Source organism: Cyprinus carpio, chromosome A9 (genome assembly GCF_018340385.1).
Source record: "Cyprinus carpio isolate SPL01 chromosome A9, ASM1834038v1, whole genome shotgun sequence".
NCBI classification, from domain to species: Eukaryota; Metazoa; Chordata; class Actinopteri; order Cypriniformes; family Cyprinidae; genus Cyprinus; species Cyprinus carpio.
The window spans coordinates 17,691,814-17,710,610 of NC_056580.1; the positions used below are offsets into that span (position 1 = coordinate 17,691,814).

Consider the following 18,797-nt stretch of genomic DNA (forward strand, 5'->3'; position numbering starts at 1 on the left):
ATGCATATTAATGACTCAATTAATTCTATTCATCCTCGCAAGTCATCTGTTTGTTTTCGCCTGACCTTTTATCTTAGAAGTATTCACGCTCGGCTTGGTTTAAGCACTTCCTCCACGCTGGCGTTCTCCCACAGTGGCCGAGCGCCTCTTCGAAGAGGGAGTCGTTTAATGTGTTCGATGAAGCCTCCCTCTGTCAGGAAACACGGTTGATGTAAATGTGACAGGAAATATGCTATTATTATACACTGAGCCTTTCGTCTGACATCCCACCAAATAAAATTACAGCATTTCCCCCTCCTCCTCCCCTCCCTCCCGACTCCATCTGCCTCTAAAACACCATTTTCTCTCTCTTTTTTTAATTTACGAAGATCAGAGTAAACAGGCATGTGATGTTGAGGAGACTGGGGTTGGATACTTGCCCTGTGTTACATCTATCTCCTATTCAAAGTTAGTGGTGAGGACAGGACATATAATTGAAAACTGCAGCTGGACTGTGTACGATCTTGTAAAAGGATGCCTTGGAAATTAGATTAATCAAGAGGCAGACATTGTGGGGAAAGTTTGTTTCGAATGCCTGACAGTATCGCTCTTTCTCTCATTTCAAATGCTGGCAGGGCAGCAGGCAGCTCCAAGGGAAATGTGCCCCTTTCATACTTGAGTAATTGATGAATTGTATGCAATATGCAAATGAGAATCCATAAATCTTATGAATGACAGCTTAATTTATGTGAGCCTTAATGAATGCAGGATTAGATTTTAATTAAATATCCTCAAAGGCACCCTGACTAGTAAGTTTTTAAAGCCTTGTTTTGATGACTTGTTTCATATGCGTCGCAGTTCTGCGTGGTAAAGGGAGGTCACTGACAGCATTTCCTCACCGTTTTGAAGATAAGCGCAGCTCTGTTTTGTTAACCAAATGGACTGAAATTAATAAATATTGCGATGGAAATCATATCTAGCTATCTCATTTTAACTTTCCTGGAACTGTTCTTTTTAATACATTTGTTTAGCTGTATTCACTTTTCCCTCTCTCTGCCGTATCTGATCTATAATATTTTCTGCAGTGTCTTTTTAATTAAGAGAATCGTCCATTAGGCACGGAAAAGTCAACCAATTAGGCATTCTACATCAGTTCCCAGGATGTACAGGCCTGCTGCTCCTTATTAGTGCTAATAGAACTGATACAAAACAATTTTAAGCTTCACAATTATAGTATGCAATTAAGAAACTGGCTTTTTGTCATTAATGGTGCATTAAAATAATCAGCAGTTTATCTTGCTTTCAGATCTTTTTTCCTTCTAAGATCTCCCTCCAATATAAAGTTATCTCAAATGATGTTGTATTTCCAGCTGCAATCTACAAAAAAAAAAAAAAAAAAAAAAAAAACGTCAACAAGTCAGACACCCTGCGGTTCAGTCAATAAGACAAAACTGGAAATGTTCACCAAGTCAGCTGTTTTTAACCATTTTTTTTTTTTGTGAATAGCAATAACTCAACTTTTTTTTTTTTTTTTTATACTGTGTGGACAAGTAAATTTAAAGGGTTTACATACATTTTCATGTTTTATGACCAGTTGTTCTGCATACTTTTACATGAGGCCACAGCAATGTAAATAAAGCTCAAAGAAGGAACATGAGTTCCTTTGCAGCGGTGCAATCTGATGGCCCTGCCCAGTGACTCTTTAATCAAACCGTGCAGTTTACAAAAGCAGCAGGGAGGACACTTTTATAACCAGGGCGCTCTCTGGATCTCCAAATGTTACACCCAGTGCGGGACTGCTGAAGGATTGGGCAAGAAAAACACACCTGGGGAGGAGAGGGCCACTGTTTGTAGGCCTCTGAGGGTAACTGCTCCCTTTGATTATGTGCATTTGATCTAATATATTGTTCCTCACAAAAGTTCACCATTTACTAGCGGATGCAGCTGTTCCTGTTTATAAAACGCTTTATATGAAGTGCTCGCACATAATCCATATGTTGATCTGATAAGGCGTCTGCCTGGCTGAGGGTGACAGGTGCAAGAGGGAGAGAGAGGGCTGGTGGCGATAAACCAACAACAGTTCAATGCAAATAAAGAGAGAGATAAAGAGAGATCTGAGGCAGTCTGATGAGGCAGTGCAGGGCTGACCTCTTCTGTTCCATGTGCAGGTGTAAGTGACTCAGACTGCCACTCCAGTTGCTATATATCATGTATCATTGCAGATTTCACTACTTTGTTTCCATTCGATCCTTGTTGAAAACTTCTAGAAAAGTTGAAGTTGATGCTGGCGGTCTGTGTACAGAATAAAAGAGATATTTAATTGTTTGCAAAGGCGAAAATGTTAGTGTTTCTTATTCGTAATGTGGCCATAGCATGTCTATGGTGATCATGGGCTTTTTTAAAACAGTAAAAGTCTTTGAGCATTAAAAGGATAGTTCACCCAAAAATTAAATAAAAGGAGATATTTCATGCTCATCTTTTCTGTAGATAATGTATAAATAAGTTTGTAGTGACTGTCAAGTTCCATAAATTACCAAAAAAAAAAAAAAAAAACACCATAAAACCAATCCCAATATTTCATGTTTTCTGAAGCCATTTGATATATTTGTCTGCTAAACAGACCAAAAGTTATTCATTTTCACTGATAATCTTCGCTTCACTGTTGACTTGAGAATTATTCAATCAGTGTATTGAAGAACTAGATTAGTCTAATTTGCCAATCTGATCAACCATTTCAAAGAAAAGAACGGGCTTAAAAGAATGATTTGTTCCACTTTTATGCTTGGTTTGTGTTTTTTGTTTGTTTGTTTGTTTGTTTGTTTTGTTTTTGTTTGGTGAGCTTTTGTTTGTTTTTGTTTTTTGTTTGGTTTGGATTTTTTGTTTTGTTTTTCCGTGTTTAGTTTGATTTGCATTAGTTTTGGTTTGGTTTTGTATTGTTTTGAGTTTAACTTAAGAAAATAAAAGAATGTTTGTGTTTGAGAGAACTGTCCGTTAAAAAGCTTTCAAACAAACATTTGTAACAATTTCATCTTTGGAATCCTTCATTTCAGATTATCCAGTCTAATATATTGGCCCAGTTTCATGTTTCAGTTTCAAGTGTGTTCTTTCAGTGTACAGTAGTTTAAAATGGAATATCTTTCTAACTATGATCAATCGGCCAGAGTTATATGCTTCGATCTTACAGTCAGTCCACACAAAGATTGCATAGTAAAATGGAGGAGCTTTACCTGCTAGCATTCCATCTAAACAAGCCGAGTAAAGCTGCAAAGTCAGGAGGCCTATTCTGAGCGTAGCGTGTTATTGTTAGTACAGAGACCTCGGTTTGTTATCAGCCCCTTGTTTTCTCTGCTGGCCACCACCTCAGCAAAGTAATCAATGAGGCATGTGCTGCTATCGCACCAAAAGAAATGAAAAATAAACCAGTGATAATCCTTCAGTTAAAAGGTTATTCAGGCTGATAAAAGCTATTTTGTTAATTTATTTACACTTTGCTTCGGTGAGATAAAGAAAGGGAACAATTAGGGAATTCTAGGTGAGAGATTTGAAAAGGGCAATGACATTGGGTTAATATTTTATAAGGCCTGATTGGCGGGCTTCTGGAAGAGTCTGTATTTACACAAGCAAAGATGCTGTGATTCGTTCGCTTGTTTTGGTTGACTGCAAGTAAATGGAATAAATATCTTCATCTTTACCTTACCCAATGACAAACAAGAAGAAGATGGGAAAGGTTAATTGCTCCATTTGAGACGAATCAAAATGGAATGTTCTTTCCGTAAACCTGAGCGAGACATGTATTGACTCCAGGATAACGTTTAGTCAACTGGCACCAAAATGTGTCTCCATTAGGTCCAGACGTCCATAAACCTGTCTGAAAAATACTGATCAAATATATTCTTTGTACTTCTCAAATCTGTTTAAAAAATTTTATAAATGTAAAATGAAATACTGGATTTTAAACTTGTGATAAGAAACTCAAACTGACTGTATACAATAAAGTTTAATAGATGTTAGTATACAGTACAATACAATACAATACAAACTATACTGTAAATATTGGAGCAATAATATTGACCACTGATTTCCTTTAAAACTGGCTTTCATGATGCCTGTTATGTGCACAAAACTCTGGATTATTACTGAGATTAAATTATCTAAACTAGACTTTTGATATGAGATTGAGAGAAATTATTGCAATTTTAGATAATTTTAGAAGAAAGAAAGGTCTGTTCTTAGTATTTTTTTTACTAAGAATACTTTTTATTTTTATTTTTTTACATTTTTTTTTACATTTTGCAACATTGTTTCCTAACAGATATTAAGAAATAACACAAGGGAGGGTGAATTCCGTTATTTGCTGACTTTTGTATTGTGGAAGTGAGATGGCCATATATTTTGTGAGTTTATATTTTCTGATTGCTTTTTCAGTGTGGTGGGACGGAGGAGATCATGTTCCAGTGTGAACTCCTGGGTCAACATGGACCAAGTCCATTAAAGGAAGCATGGTTCAGGGAAAGTTCAGTCTTATTTTAGTTTCGCCATGAATGCAAAACAAAAGGAGAATTCCTACATTTGTTACAAATTTGCCACTTTTTGGCCTCAGGCAAGTGCTGTCTGTAAAGTTGGGAGACGGGATCTGTTATTAATAATGGAATCAGCAATACCGAGAGAATGCTGGGTGATTATTTTGTTTTTGTGCTGAAAAGTAAATGCAATGGAGCAGAATTTTCCAGGTTGACCATCTTGAATTTTAACCGTTCACGCTTCCTTCAACAGATGTCTCTTAGAAGATGAGAGTTCAGTTCCAAGAACATAATGTTTCTTCGGTAACTTCCATACTGTAACCAGTGTGATGTACAGTCCATGATATACACTGAGGTTTATGTCAAACATTTGGTGCAGTGCCACCAAAATTTTCCCCTCAACATTATACTAAGACGTATTTAAATGTGCTTTATGTACTATGTAGAACTAAAGCTGTTTAGTTTAATAATATTTCAGAGCTTTTAAACCTTTTACTCCACTTCTTTTGAGGCTAGAGGGTCAAACCTTAATTTGGGGGTTCAACCCCCCCTCAAACCCCCTTATAATTTGCACCCTGGCTGTAACCCACTTTCTTAATAACTGGTTGGCTGTATCTGCATTGCATTTTCCAGCTAATTTCAAATGTTTACCTTCTGAGTAATACAAACCACTCAGCTTTATCTAATAAAGAAATGCAAGCAAACATTGCGTTCTCCCTGAAAATTTGTTTATTTGAATTTGTCAGCATTGCGCTCAGCAAAACGTCATGGATAGCCTTGCTTCTGCCATTGTGTGGAAGTACATCTCCGAGTTACAAAAAAGAAGCGAAAAGTAAATGAAAAAGGATGTACAGTAACTATGTTTGGTAGTGGTGACATCCAGTAGTGGAGTGGACAGGGCATATCTCAGCCACAAGTGGATCTCATGAACCATTGTTGTGTTCTAATAGCCTCCTTTTGAGGACTTTTTGTGCCGGGCTATTTAAGGACTCAGCATCCAGCACATGACAAATTGTACTCGTTCTTTTGTGAAGGTCCAGCTCTTGTTCTCCCTTCGTCCTCAGTGGCCCCGTAATCACTGTTTACAGAAGCGACAAACAGTAGAGAATGCTCATGCATATCTCAGCTAAATGACTGCAGTGTCCTCTTGAACATATGAGCACAGGCCGTCCTGTTTTAAGTGAAAACCTTCTGGGCTATCGCATGATGGGGATTTCAGTTTCATACACTTGATGTTGTTCAGCTTTGAGTCTAACTTTGTTTTCAGAACACTATCGTGCTGTCATAAATTAAAAACAAGCCATGGGAGAAAAAAAACATATAGTAATGTAATGTAAACGTTAAGTAAAAGTATAGTATAAAATTATTGTAATTTAAGATGCTTAATAAAAACAACAAAACTTTAATATGTACTATATTACTTAAAGGGACAGTTCAGCCAAAAATGAAAATTGTCATCATTCACCCTCATGTCCTTCCAAACCTGTATGACTTTATTTTTTCTTGATTTGGAACACAAAAGAAGAATATAATTTTCCATATATTTATAATGAATGGGAACCAGAGCTTTCAAGTATCAAAAGGAGGCAAAACCTCCATAGATTTAACATAAACATATCCTATATGACTTGTGTGCTATAGTTCTATGAGTGAACAGAATACAATTTACTTTAACTCATGAACTGTATCAGTCGGATTCATGAATTAATCTTTCAGACTGCTTTTGTGAATTGGATCTTTCAGTTCATTGAAATAGCCCAATTTTTACTGTCATGAGACAGCAGTTTTTATCAGGGCGAATTTTGAAGGACTTAAGGTTTGGAATGACATGAGGGTGAGTAAACAATGACAGAATTCTCATTTTTTGGTGAACTGTCCTATTAAATATTTAATGTTTAGTTGAAATATTGTTGCTACAGCCTTATAAAAAAGCCATTCTCAGTATCCTCTTCCACTCTATATGTGACCCTGGACCACAAAACCAGTCATAAGGGTCAATTTTTCGAAATTCAGATTTATACAGCATATAAAAGCTGAATAAATATGCTTCCCATTAATGTATAGTTTGTTAGAATATGACAATATTTGGCGAAGATACAACTATTTGAAAATCTGGAATCTGAGGGTGCAAAAAAATCTAAATATTGAGAAAAAGTTGTTCCAATGAAGTTCTTAGTAAAGCATATAACTAATCAAAAATTAATTTTTAATATATTTACAGTAGGAAATTTACAAAATGTCTTCATGGAACATGATCTTTACCTAATATCCTAATGATGTTTGGCATAAAAGAAAAATCTATAATTTTGACCCATACAATGTATTTTTGGCTATTGCTACAAATATACCCCAGCGACTTAAGACTGGTTTTGTGGGCCAGGGTCACATATGATATGGTGTAAACACTCTGTAAGCACCACGGCTTGGAGGCTAAACGTCTGCTTTGTTCACAATCTCCTGTTCTTCCTGGAGCTAAAGTTGATGTGCCATTTCAAGTTTTTTTCTGATTTTGCCATTGTTGAGGGAGGAGGGAGGAAGGCTTTTACCATCACATGGCATCTATTGAGGTCTTTCTTAAATAATTCAGCTCAGTACATTGACAGTGATGACAGCAAAACTGTCATGCAATCTCCCGCATAAGATCAAAGAGGTGTTTCTATAGGAGGAAGAATTTCATTTTAGGATGTTCTGTGGGTCGTGCATGCAATTGTTTCTTGCTGGGGTCTCTTTAGCTCTCCTGTGACAAACTCAGATAAAGTGCTGTATTTAAAGGAATAGTTCATTATTAAAATTAAATTTGTATTATCCTTTACCCACCTTCATGTGGTTCCAAGACTTTTCTTCTTCTGTGTAACACTAAGGAATTTTAGCAGAATGTCGAGTCTGTAAAGCATCAAAAAGCTTCAATAGCTGAAGTCACAGATTTATGTAAGGAAAAGATGGAAGTTTAAGTGGTTATTTAATCGTCACATTCACATATGTTCAAATATGGCATGTTACATCAGTTTTTACATTGATAATGCCAAATGTTATTGTTTTTATTTGTCTCATGACCCCGTTGCAACTTGCCAAATATGCAGGTATTTTTTTTTAAACCCACCAGCCCCAGTCCTTATTAACTTTAATTGGAAGAAAAAAGAGCTTGAACATTCTGCTCAAAGTAACCTTTTACTATATGTCCTATGGGTGAAAGAAAATTATGAAGGTGACAGAATCATTTTTGAGTGAATTATCCTTAAAAAAAAAAAAAAACCCTAAGTTTATTTATGGCCTGCCACATGCCTGAAAAGACTCTTGAATACATCAAACAGAAAATTGCCCATGCCAATTATATGAACACAGGGGCGCTGTAAAAATGAATATCAAAGATTCCTAAAGAGGAATCTACAATAACATAGTGAAATCCCCTCCTGGAACATTTATATGAAGTATGAAGTAAATGATGTCTCTATTTCCATTGCATGCGATGTGGAAATGATTCTGTCACATCTGAACAGGCTGATATGGTTCAAACTCCTTACAGTGTGAATGGCCCAAGGCCTGACTGTATTGAGTGCTGCTCTTTCTCATGGCTAACACTCTGAGCATGGAGTTTATAGCCTCTTCTGTTTTAAGTGTGCGAAGTAAAGAATTTCCGTTTCAATTTCATGCCTGTCAGGAATAAAACATGATAAAAAGCAAAGAAACGCAGATCATCTGCCCTGTCTGTAAATGGACTAAACTGATGCACATGACAGACTTTGGTGGTACATGAATAAGTGAGCTTTTAAAAAGGCCTTGGGTCATAGTGAATGCACTCTTCTGCTTTCCTTTTGGCCGTGAAAATGAGGCCCTGTTTAGTCACTGGAAAAGCAGGGAACAAAACCTTGAGTTAATGAAGGCCTCTTTCAATCATGTCCTGATATGCCATTGTAATGCAAGTGCTGTGAAATATAGACAATGCCCTGAAAATGAGCTTTTCTCTGGTAACAACCAAAAGCAGGAACAATTATTTCTCATTTAATTGTTAATTCTAAAATATTAAAACATGTAATATAAATATAAATTTATATTTATGGGTTTATTTATTTATATGTAATTTTTGTTATGATCCTTTCTGTTCATTTCATATTTTACATTCAGTTTTTTTTTTGTTCAATTGTTCTTGTCTTTATTCTTACTATGTTTGATATAATTGTGAATGGAAGGTATTGTGCCTCAGTGGCTTGGTTGTTATTGAAACAGCTCTCTATAATAAGTTTGTGTATATCAGTTGAGCAACTCGTCGTATTTTGAATGCTTCCAGTATGTAATTCGTTTGAAAAAATGCTGGGACAGAATCACCTTTTTGGTAAAAATCAGGGGAGATGTCCCTACTGGCTGCAACGCCCTTGGTAACAACAACACCAATTTATTTGGGACCCTCTCTATGAAGAAATATTTCCTTAAAGGCAATTTTAATATTCAGTTTTTGCCAAAATTAGAGGGGAAAAATGCATGGATGAACAGAACAGAATGTGTGAAAAAAATCAGACAATCAGCTCGGAGGGGAGTTTTTTTTTCTCCGTCGGACTTGCGCTTGTCGAATCATTAATCATTGTGTGATGTTGGTCACTCATTTCAAGTAATAAAAGTTTCCATCATAAACGTACAACAAGTCTGAGTCACTCAGTTACATCAGCTTCTAGCTATGACTCCTATTAAATCAAGCAAGCAGAACGTTTCCTAAGGCAGCCGTTGCCTTTTAATTTCCTGAAGAACCTTAGAATATCATTCATTACCAGAACTACACATATTTGGTTTTTTAAAAGTCTCATAAATCAATAGTGGCCTGACTCCAATAATTATAACAAGTTAACATGTAATTTTCAGGCTGAAAGCCGCATGGCCGGATTTTAGCATATGCAAACGAGGTAATTCAAATAGTGTTGGGATATTAATACAGAAGGGCAGGTAACGAGGTAAGGGCTATGAATTATGCATCAAAAAGTGGTTGATCTTCAATAAAGGAAATGAATTCACTGTGTAATCTAATTAGTTATGGAAGTCTATTATGTCGAGCAGCAGAAAGCAACTGTCCTTGAAAAGGAATTTATTTACAGTACATGTTAGCTCTTCGGAATGGAATTGCGCTCTGGTCCGAATGTTAACGGCAACCTCTGTCTCTCACCCCTCCCCTTCTTTCTCAACTTCCCTCTACCTCCCCCTTTCCACCACTTCACTTTTGTTTTAGCTCAAGACCCGGGAGGCCTCCGAAACGGACCCAGAGTGTAACATCGCTGGAGAACCCTCACATCATGCCGCACTCGGTGCCGGGCCTCATGTCGCCGGGAATCATTCCCCCCACAGGTAACACACACGGACCTCCTCCCATGCCCCAGCCCTTTCTTGCAGCAGCCTGCTGCCCATCCGTTAAATGGCACGCTGCAAAATCTGACAGCCCTCATCCAAACTACCAGCCAGAACCATTGACTGTCCCGGCCGACCCCCCCCCCCTTCCCAGCAAGCCCCCCTGTGCAACCACAGCTCCAGAATAAATTGGAGTGGAGAGTTGTTCTCTTCCAGATTATTATAGTGGATGCTGCATTCTGCCTTGAGTGGATTTTAATTAGCCCGATTAAATACACTTCACTGCTATATGTACATAGGCCCATGTGATGTTAAAGTAAGCTTATCGCCACAAGAATCAACAACAGCTACGTTTGTGCCTTCAATTTGCCTGGAGCAAGTCTTATGCTTTTGTTCTATTTACGGCTGGTTTTCATTGTAGCGGCTTTGAAGTCTATCAGTTCAGAAAGGGTCCTGATTTACATATTGTGCTCTTGGTTGTTCTGCCATCTTTTAATAACACACAGTCATTAGGTTATGGTTCACTCCTTGTTAACCCTTTCACACATGAGTTTAAAATATTCTAGCTGAGCCCCCAGGGTGAGTTTTTTTAGGCGACCGTTATTTTAGAATGTTTAGCCTTATTGTTTCCATTGCGACGCATCATGCTTGTCATGTGACACAGGGCAGCCACAGTAGCGCTGTATGACACATTTCCTTTCTTATTATTAATATTCATAAACGTACTCACTATATTATGAAATATCTGATATTCCGATTCTGAAATATGCGCAAGTAAATGTATTTGGTAATTTAAACACTTTTATAATGACCATGTTAGTTGATCTATAGCAGGCGATGGGGGCCGTCATGTTAAGATCACGCTGAATCCGAGCTGTGGGATTTGCAACACGTAAATTCATCCTCTCCTCACAAAAGACGTTAAAGTAAGTCTCCAGTAAACTGGGAGAAGAGCAGATTAAACTTTATAGTCATTTACACAATCTGTACATGATATTAATAAAACATGTCATCAGATTATATTTGTGAGGATCATTATTGCTGTTTCCATAGACATCAGCATGTATTTTACAAACTATAAATGTATGGTTTTGCTAGTACTTACTGTATGTCTATTTAAATGTCTGAAACCCAAAATAAGCATTATATGGTTGAAAACACTGAATCTGTGTGAGACCAAAGCAGTTGATCACATGATGCACTAAAAGTTCTAATCACACGCTTCAGGGACCAGCCAAGAATGATCACACAGGTGTGATCGTACGCATCAAAGGGTTAATGTACAGTTAACTTCTCATTAAGTCTCTCTTGTGGTTTCTTGAGCAATTATTAAACACAAAGCCATATAGTTCTCATTTTCAAACCTAAGTACCATGTGTTTGTTTTTGTTATTTTTTTCGTTGCAAAGTATGGTGTTTTCTGTCCTATAGGACAAATTATATTGCTGTCACAAAACAAGCTAGCACAGTGTCTTCAGACAAGCAGCTCTTCATGATGACTTTACATTTAAATGCATGCATTTTGGCAGAGAATTTATCCACTTTGACTTACAGTGCATCCAAGCTATACATTTTATCGGTATGCATGTTCCCTGGAAATTGAACTTAAGATCTTGGCATAGTTATTATCAACGCTGATCAGCTGTTTTGAATAATTATGTAATAAGCATTAGAAAATGTTAGAATGTTATAATACCTGAAAACTAAATGTTTCTTAAATCAAACTATAAAAAGTGATTCTTTAAAAAACTATCCCACTTGTTATTTACCCTTTAAAATTATTGAAATGCATCATGTAAAATTAAAATAAATCTATTCATTATAATTCATTACTTGCATTCCACTCGCTAATCTGTGTTTAGATTATTGATATGTTATTAATATCAGACATGCTAATGTTCCAGTGTCATAACTTTGCAACTCATGTATCTGAATTTCTGAGTTTCCCACTTGTAAATATGATTTTGCGTGGTCATTCAACTTCATTTGAAGGGAACATTAATGAAAGTTATTATAACGTGACTTTAATTCTTAAATCTTTCATTTTTCGTGAAGATAAATACTTCAACTTTATTCTGTATTTGAATACGAATTTACCATGTCAGTTTGTCACAATGTTAGTGAGGCTGTATCCTGCTAAATAATTTGTTGTCTTGTTATTTGGCCAATTTTGCTCACATCTCCACCAGCCTAGAAGATCTTTTTTAATTTTAATTAGTTTTAATCATTTTCAGACTGTAGGTTAAACAATAGAGCAAGGGTCATGGGTGGAGTTCACACTGAATGCAGTGTTACTTTGAATAAAAGTGTCTGCCAAATGCTTAAAATGTAAATGTAAAAGCTCCTTTGAATTCAGCACTAATGAAAAATTGTTTAAATTTAAGCATAAAACTAATGAGATGTATCAATTGCCGAATTTTCTTTCTTGTGTTCTTTTCTAGCATTCTCTCTCTAAACTTGAAATTGAGGGGAAACTATTGAAATTCCAGCTTGGCAACAGAACTAGTAATCTTGAACAATGCCGCTGAGGCATTAGTGAACCATTGGGCTTGGGAAACTGTGTCCAGCTGCCCCTCCATATTTGAGTGAGGTCAGCCTATCAGTGTCTTGTTTAGAAACAGGAACTCAAAGGCCATGTGGTACAGGATGAGAGCCCAGGATGAGAGTCTACTCTTATTTAGTCCTCAGCAACCACGACAAAAACCCTTTGATATCCAGGCCTTTAAAACCATGAGACAGGCTCTGATCTTGACATTTTGGTTGGAACTTCTAAAGAAAAGTAACATTTTATACAATCAAGTTTGTAAGGGTCTTTTGTTGACAAAGCAGCATGCATTGAGTAGATGCAGTGAGATTTGTTCGCATTCGGCTTTCACAGATCCTGGGTATCTTGGACAGCACTAGGATTGGGAGAGCAAATGTAAACAACAGCTAAAAACAGCATGAAGTGGTCTAGTTATTTTGTTAATCTAGCTTCATCATAAAGGGGTGTAATTGTTATGTTGGTGAATGTTCAGGACCCTTGTACACAACACTGTGTGAAAGCGGCACTTGAGATGTTTTTCTTCCATATAGCTTGTCATTTAACTCCATACTTACACTGCTAGAATAGAATTTCCAGCTCCCTGTTGATTCCTGTTATACTGAGCCGGTGACTTAATAGTTAACAAATATTATGCACCAAAAATTTTGACAGAAATAAGAATCAAGAAATGGACCAAGAATGGATATTAAAACGCTTTGTCATCACAGGAATAATTTACATTTTTGTAAGATATAAACAAACAGATTTTGTGTAATTGTAACAATATATATATATAAAAAAATAATAATTATAAATCAAATGAATTAGAGATATTTGAGCATTAGAGACTTCTTTTAAAAACATAAAAAATGACCAACCACAGACTTTGTACATATACATTGTGTATGTATGTGTAGATAGATAAATAGACAGACAGATAGATACTATTCACACAGACACACACTCTCACAGCTATTGCAAGAAATGACATCAGAGCATCATTCCATCAGTCTGTCATTAGGTGGACACAGTCAGCTAGAAATACAGCAAGACTGAGAGAATCGACACAAAAAGAGGTTAATGAAACATGTAGCCCTTCATGCAGATGCAAGATTACAGTGTCATAAACAGATCAGTCAACTTTAATGTGACTGTCCTCACACCCAGTGTCGGCAGCTTATAATTGATGTGTGGTATTTGGCTCTAATGCAGATGGCACAATTCAGAGGCATTAATTCATCCAGTCCTCGCTTGCACAACCTCAGCTTTGAGCATGCAGTCGGTCCTCGATAGTCACTGAAACAGAGCTCATTTCTGCAAATATACTGGATAAATAGAGAGAAATTTGGCCTCGGTCTCTATTGGGGCCCGCAACATTAAGTCAGTAGATAAGCACTTGCTTATCATAAGCATGGTTAAGTCACTCTTTGTGTACTGATGTGAAGTTAATCTAATCTTAATTTAATTACACTACTAGTGGAAGGAGGCACATACATTCCTTATTTGTTTTAGGAATGTTCTGACATTGAGCAGGTATGGGGCAGCCCGCATATTAATTAATAATGAACATCCTGACAATATTCAGAGGCATGACAGCGTTAAGCCAGTCTGCTGCTAGTTCCTTTGCATATTAATAGATCCTTCATTATTATTTAATATGACAGCTGCTCCAAGGGCTATGATCAGACCCCATCTCTATTATTTGCTGTTTTGTGCTCAGTATGAAAGTACCATGCTATCCTTTATTTGTCAAAGTCCCCTCCCCATGCCACCGTCTTGCGCCCGTCTGCTCGCTCGTTCTCTCTCAGGCTCAGCTGTTTATATATGGCTGAAGAGATCCTTGTGTCTGTGAGAAAACAGACACGAGTGTCTGAATTTAAAGGTGACTTTCAAAAGTCGAAACATTGCGATCTGCTGTTGGTGCTTTGCATACTAATGAATGCTAATTGAGGAAGGAGTGGGTTGCTCTTTGTGATGTTCAGACATACACGGGCACTACGAGTGGACTTGTTGCTGATGTGAAGAACAGTTTGTGGATGAGCACTCTGATCTAGATGTTACTGTGAAACTCTCTTGTAGCCTAGGATGGATGTTATTTGTGATCCAATGAACCAAACTATCTCTCTGGAACAATATTGAATAATAATGTTGAAGAGGATCCATAATCATGAATACAACTAGGTCTTGCATGCTTGTAGTTTGTAGCTTGTTGCAGTGCTTCTCAACTGGTTTTACTTCAATTTATTTATTTATAATTTAGTATTTAGTATTTATAATTGTATTATATCTAATTATATATTGTCTGAAAAATATGACACAAACCATGTTTATCCTAAATGAACTAATATTTAATCTAGTCTTGGTTGTATCTCCTGGTGGGGTTGAAAAAAGGCATAATCATACATCTTTGACTTTACCATTTTTGGGTCACAGTCCACCAGCAAAGAGCTGCAATAGTCTAACTGAGCAGGAAAATATTGTAATTGTTTATTGATAACATCCATACCTGCAGGACATTTTATATAGACATATCTATTTTAGTTGATAAATTAATATGAGAGATGTGTTTAATACATTATTGAAGTGCATAATTGCTAGACTAAAAATTCCCCTAAATGCAACTCAAGTGTCCGACTTTTTCATGCAAGCAGCCGGAAGGTGATTTTTTTTTTTTATCCACAGGTCTCTGCTATGCATACATCTCATTTAGAAAACAGTTGACTCTCTCCCATTAGACGCAAATGAAGATTGACCTTCAGTGCGACTGGAGGCCATATTTATTATGAGTGGAGGGGGGAAGTAGATCCCCTCCGCAGCTGTAGGGCATGAATATACAACAGCAAATGAGAGCGGCCACTCTACACCGTGTATACGATTCATCAATATGGTACTGATGTACTTTAAAATGCAAACAAGCCCAGAAAGCTGGTGGCATGCAATGTTGGCCACACCATCTGCCTATCCGCTGCTGGGAAGGCAAGGTGGCGTATTAATGCCACATGTTCGATATCTTTCTTTTTCCCTTTCTCTTCATGCTCAGGAAAGGAGACAGAGGCCAAATGGCCACAGTTGAGTTATGTCAGTGAATGTGACAGTTTAGTCACTGGTGGTGGTGGTTGTGGGGGGCAAAAGTCAAATAGGCCATGAGCGTATCACTGATTGATGGTACAGTAGAGGGTTTGGGGATTTTAAGGGCTGTTGTCTTGGAAAAATTTTAATTACTGACTGCATCTTTTTAATAAGCTTAAAAGCGATTCATATGATAGCTCTCAATTTAGCAACAATAAATAGCACATACAATTGACTGACTAATGTAATATAATTTTTATAAAATATATTCAGTGGTTTATTTATTTGCCACAATAATGTGGAGATAATTTTGTGGTGCTTTTCTTTAATATTAATATGCCGTTAATTAATTGGCATATCTTGTAATTAATTGGGTTTATTTTGAACGGATTAACAGGATAATAAATATACAGAATGCAGATCTGTTTAAATGTTACATTTAAAAAAAAATGCATTTGGTTATGACATTTAATATTTATATTAAGTTGCTCAGCCCTTATCTCAGAATCCACTTTGCGTTCTAATCTCGTACATGAGACTATTGTACTTTCAATACACTGTACATATAAAATGAGACAGAGATCACAGGATTCACTGAACAACGCTGGGAAAAAAGGCTCAGCATTGATTCATCCATTCACATCATTTCATTAATCTTCATTCATGGATTCAAGGTCTCTTTCAAGGATCCTCCTTTTACTTATTGTGAGTCTTTCAGGTGTTTTGTCATTGAAAAAGAGTAAATGACAGTGTGTCAGTTCTTTTTCCAATCTCCCCATCTCCACTGTCCTCTTTTTAAACAAATCAAACAATAGAAAAAAAATTCTGAATGCCACTAGAGCCAGAAGACTTTCAATTGCAGCGTTCCTGTTCATTCAGAGGGAATGACAATGGATTGAAGTCAGATGAGAGCATTTAAAGTGCGTATGTTGGAGATGTTTCACACATTTGTGTGTGTCTTTGGTTTCCCACTGTTTCAGACTGTTTTCACTTTGTCGTACATCCCCACTCATTTATTTACAAACAGAAACCATGGCAACATGTCAGTCCTGATATGTTCTCCTGACTCCATCTGTCACCATCAAAGCTTAACGCTGTCATCTTTGCATTTAGAGAGAAAAAGAGACGGAAATCAGAGAAGACGTACACAACAGTGAGGCTTCCAGCAGAAAACGTTGCATCAGTCCAATGCTGCGTGATGTGTTGTATAAGTCAGATGGGGCCAGCTCGGTGATGGGATGCAAATGATCTGCTCTAGTTAAGACGCGGTGCTAGACTGAGTTAGGCTAGTAATGGGTTGAAAAGAGCAGGAAGCAGTTTTCCCTCTCCTTTCTGAGGTAAAGCCCTACTCAAAGTAATGTGTTAACTCAAAAACATGAGTTTAAAATTATTTATAGATTACAATTGTTCAAAATTCTTCAATTGATTACATAAATATATTAATATTGGATACTATTGAATACTAAAACAATTGGATAATTATTATTATTATTTTTTTTCTTTAGCAGATCTGAAGTTATTCAGATTGTAGCATTTTAAACAATCCATTTAGCTTTTGGTTTTATTTATTTGTTTATTTAAAATGTTTAGACAATAATATACAATATTACAACAGTCAAAAATGTTGGGGTCAGTAATTTATTTATTTGTTTATTTATTTATTTATTATATTATTTATATAAAGGATGCTTTATTGTGAAATATATTACAATTTAAAAGAACTTTTCTATTTTCTTATAAAATGTCATTTATTCCTGCGATGGCAAAGCTGATTTTTCAGCAACTATTTTTTAAGTCTTTAGCGTCACACGATCCATCAGAAATCATTTGATTTGGTGCTCAAGAAATATTTCTTATATTTATCAGTGTTATATTTGTAATATTTTTTCTGGAAAAAAAAAATTCAGGATTCCTTGATAAATAGAAAGATCAAAAGAACATAATTTATCTGAAATATAAATATTTTGTAACATTATAAATGTCTTTATTGTCACCAATTGCATCCAATGCATTCTATAATAAGGATCTAGTTTTTCCCCGAAAATGTGGATTTTCGTTGTTCTTATGTTACTGTCTCTTCTCCCCATGAAATGACTAGAAAAAAAAATCTAAAAGCATTTCTTGACCAAACCCTTGCTTTAGGTCCATTTTAGTTTAACCTTTATGGTGCAGTGACTTCATCTTTATGTCCTCCTGTTGTAGGCCTCACAGCTGCCGCTGCAGCAGCTGCGGCCGCCACCAATGCTGCCATTGCAGAGGCCATGAAGGTGAAGAAGATTAAACTGGAGGTGATGAGCAGCTACCACGGAAGCAACACCCAGCACGGGGCCGACCCAGAGAACGGAGACCTCAGCTCCAGTGTGGGTGAGTCACCATCCACCAGCAGCGTGACTCACACTGGATGCAGGCCTGGTATTAGCAGACGTCTCGCGATTCATCACAAGTGGTCAGGCAAGACACATCACTGTTTACACCTGGGAGTAACATGCTTCTCAAATGTGTCTTCTGTGACTACTAGTGATCAGACTTTGAGGGGAGGGTATCTGGTTTCATGACTAAATGTTGTTGTTTTTTTTTTTATTAGCACATTTTGCTCTATTTATGCAATTTACCATTTTTTAGTTATGGACTATTAACTGAATTTCAGATGCACGTGCTTTATGTAATCTGTCACTGCATGTTGCTATCAGATCTTGTGCATGTATATGTATGCACTTTCCCAATTTTTAACTGAAAGGTTATTTTAAGGCCTCGCATAGATACAATGATTAAACCACATGTTTTAGCACATGGCACATGAGTAGGTGGGACTCATCAGGTCAGATTAGCATTTACATGACAAATGCGATGCATTCATATGTTCATTCACAAATCATTTTGGATCCCATTTACACCTGTACTTAGCACTGTCCAGTCAGATTACCAGAAACTGACCAGAAGCACTCATATGCTAGAGTTAACAGGGTTTCAGACTTTACACTTAAAGGGATACTTCACCCAAAAATGACAAAATGTCATCATTTACTCACCCTCACGTTGTTTCAAACCTGCATTCTTTTATTTAGAACACAAAAGAAGATATTTTGAAGAATTTAACTCTTTTTGTCCAAAAAATCAGTTGGGTCAAAAACACACCTATTTTTCATCATACGTATCATCTTTTTTTAAATCCACAAAAGAAAGGTGGGTTTTAAAAATTAATTCGGTTTTGGAACAACATTTTTGAGTGAACTATCCCTTTAAGAACAAACTGATCTGCTGTTCTAAAACTAAACATTATTCCTGCTATTTACCTATGCAATATTCTTAATGTTCTTTAACTCACATAAATGCAGTTTAAACTGCAAACGTCCAAATCTATAAGGAAACTTGAGAGCT

General features: G+C 36.6%; 1 protein-coding gene across 1 annotated transcript in view; it reads left to right on the plus strand.

Annotated features, from left to right (window-relative positions):
* LOC122146136 (dachshund homolog 1-like) overlaps positions 1-18,797 on the plus strand; it is a 108,093-nt gene that overhangs the window by 45,108 nt on the left and 44,188 nt on the right. The window contains exons 2-3 of the mRNA XM_042763854.1: positions 9,712-9,827; positions 17,622-17,783. Coding sequence (XP_042619788.1) covers positions 9,712-9,827; positions 17,622-17,783 — 278 coding nt within the window. The remainder of the gene's footprint in view (positions 1-9,711; positions 9,828-17,621; positions 17,784-18,797) is intronic.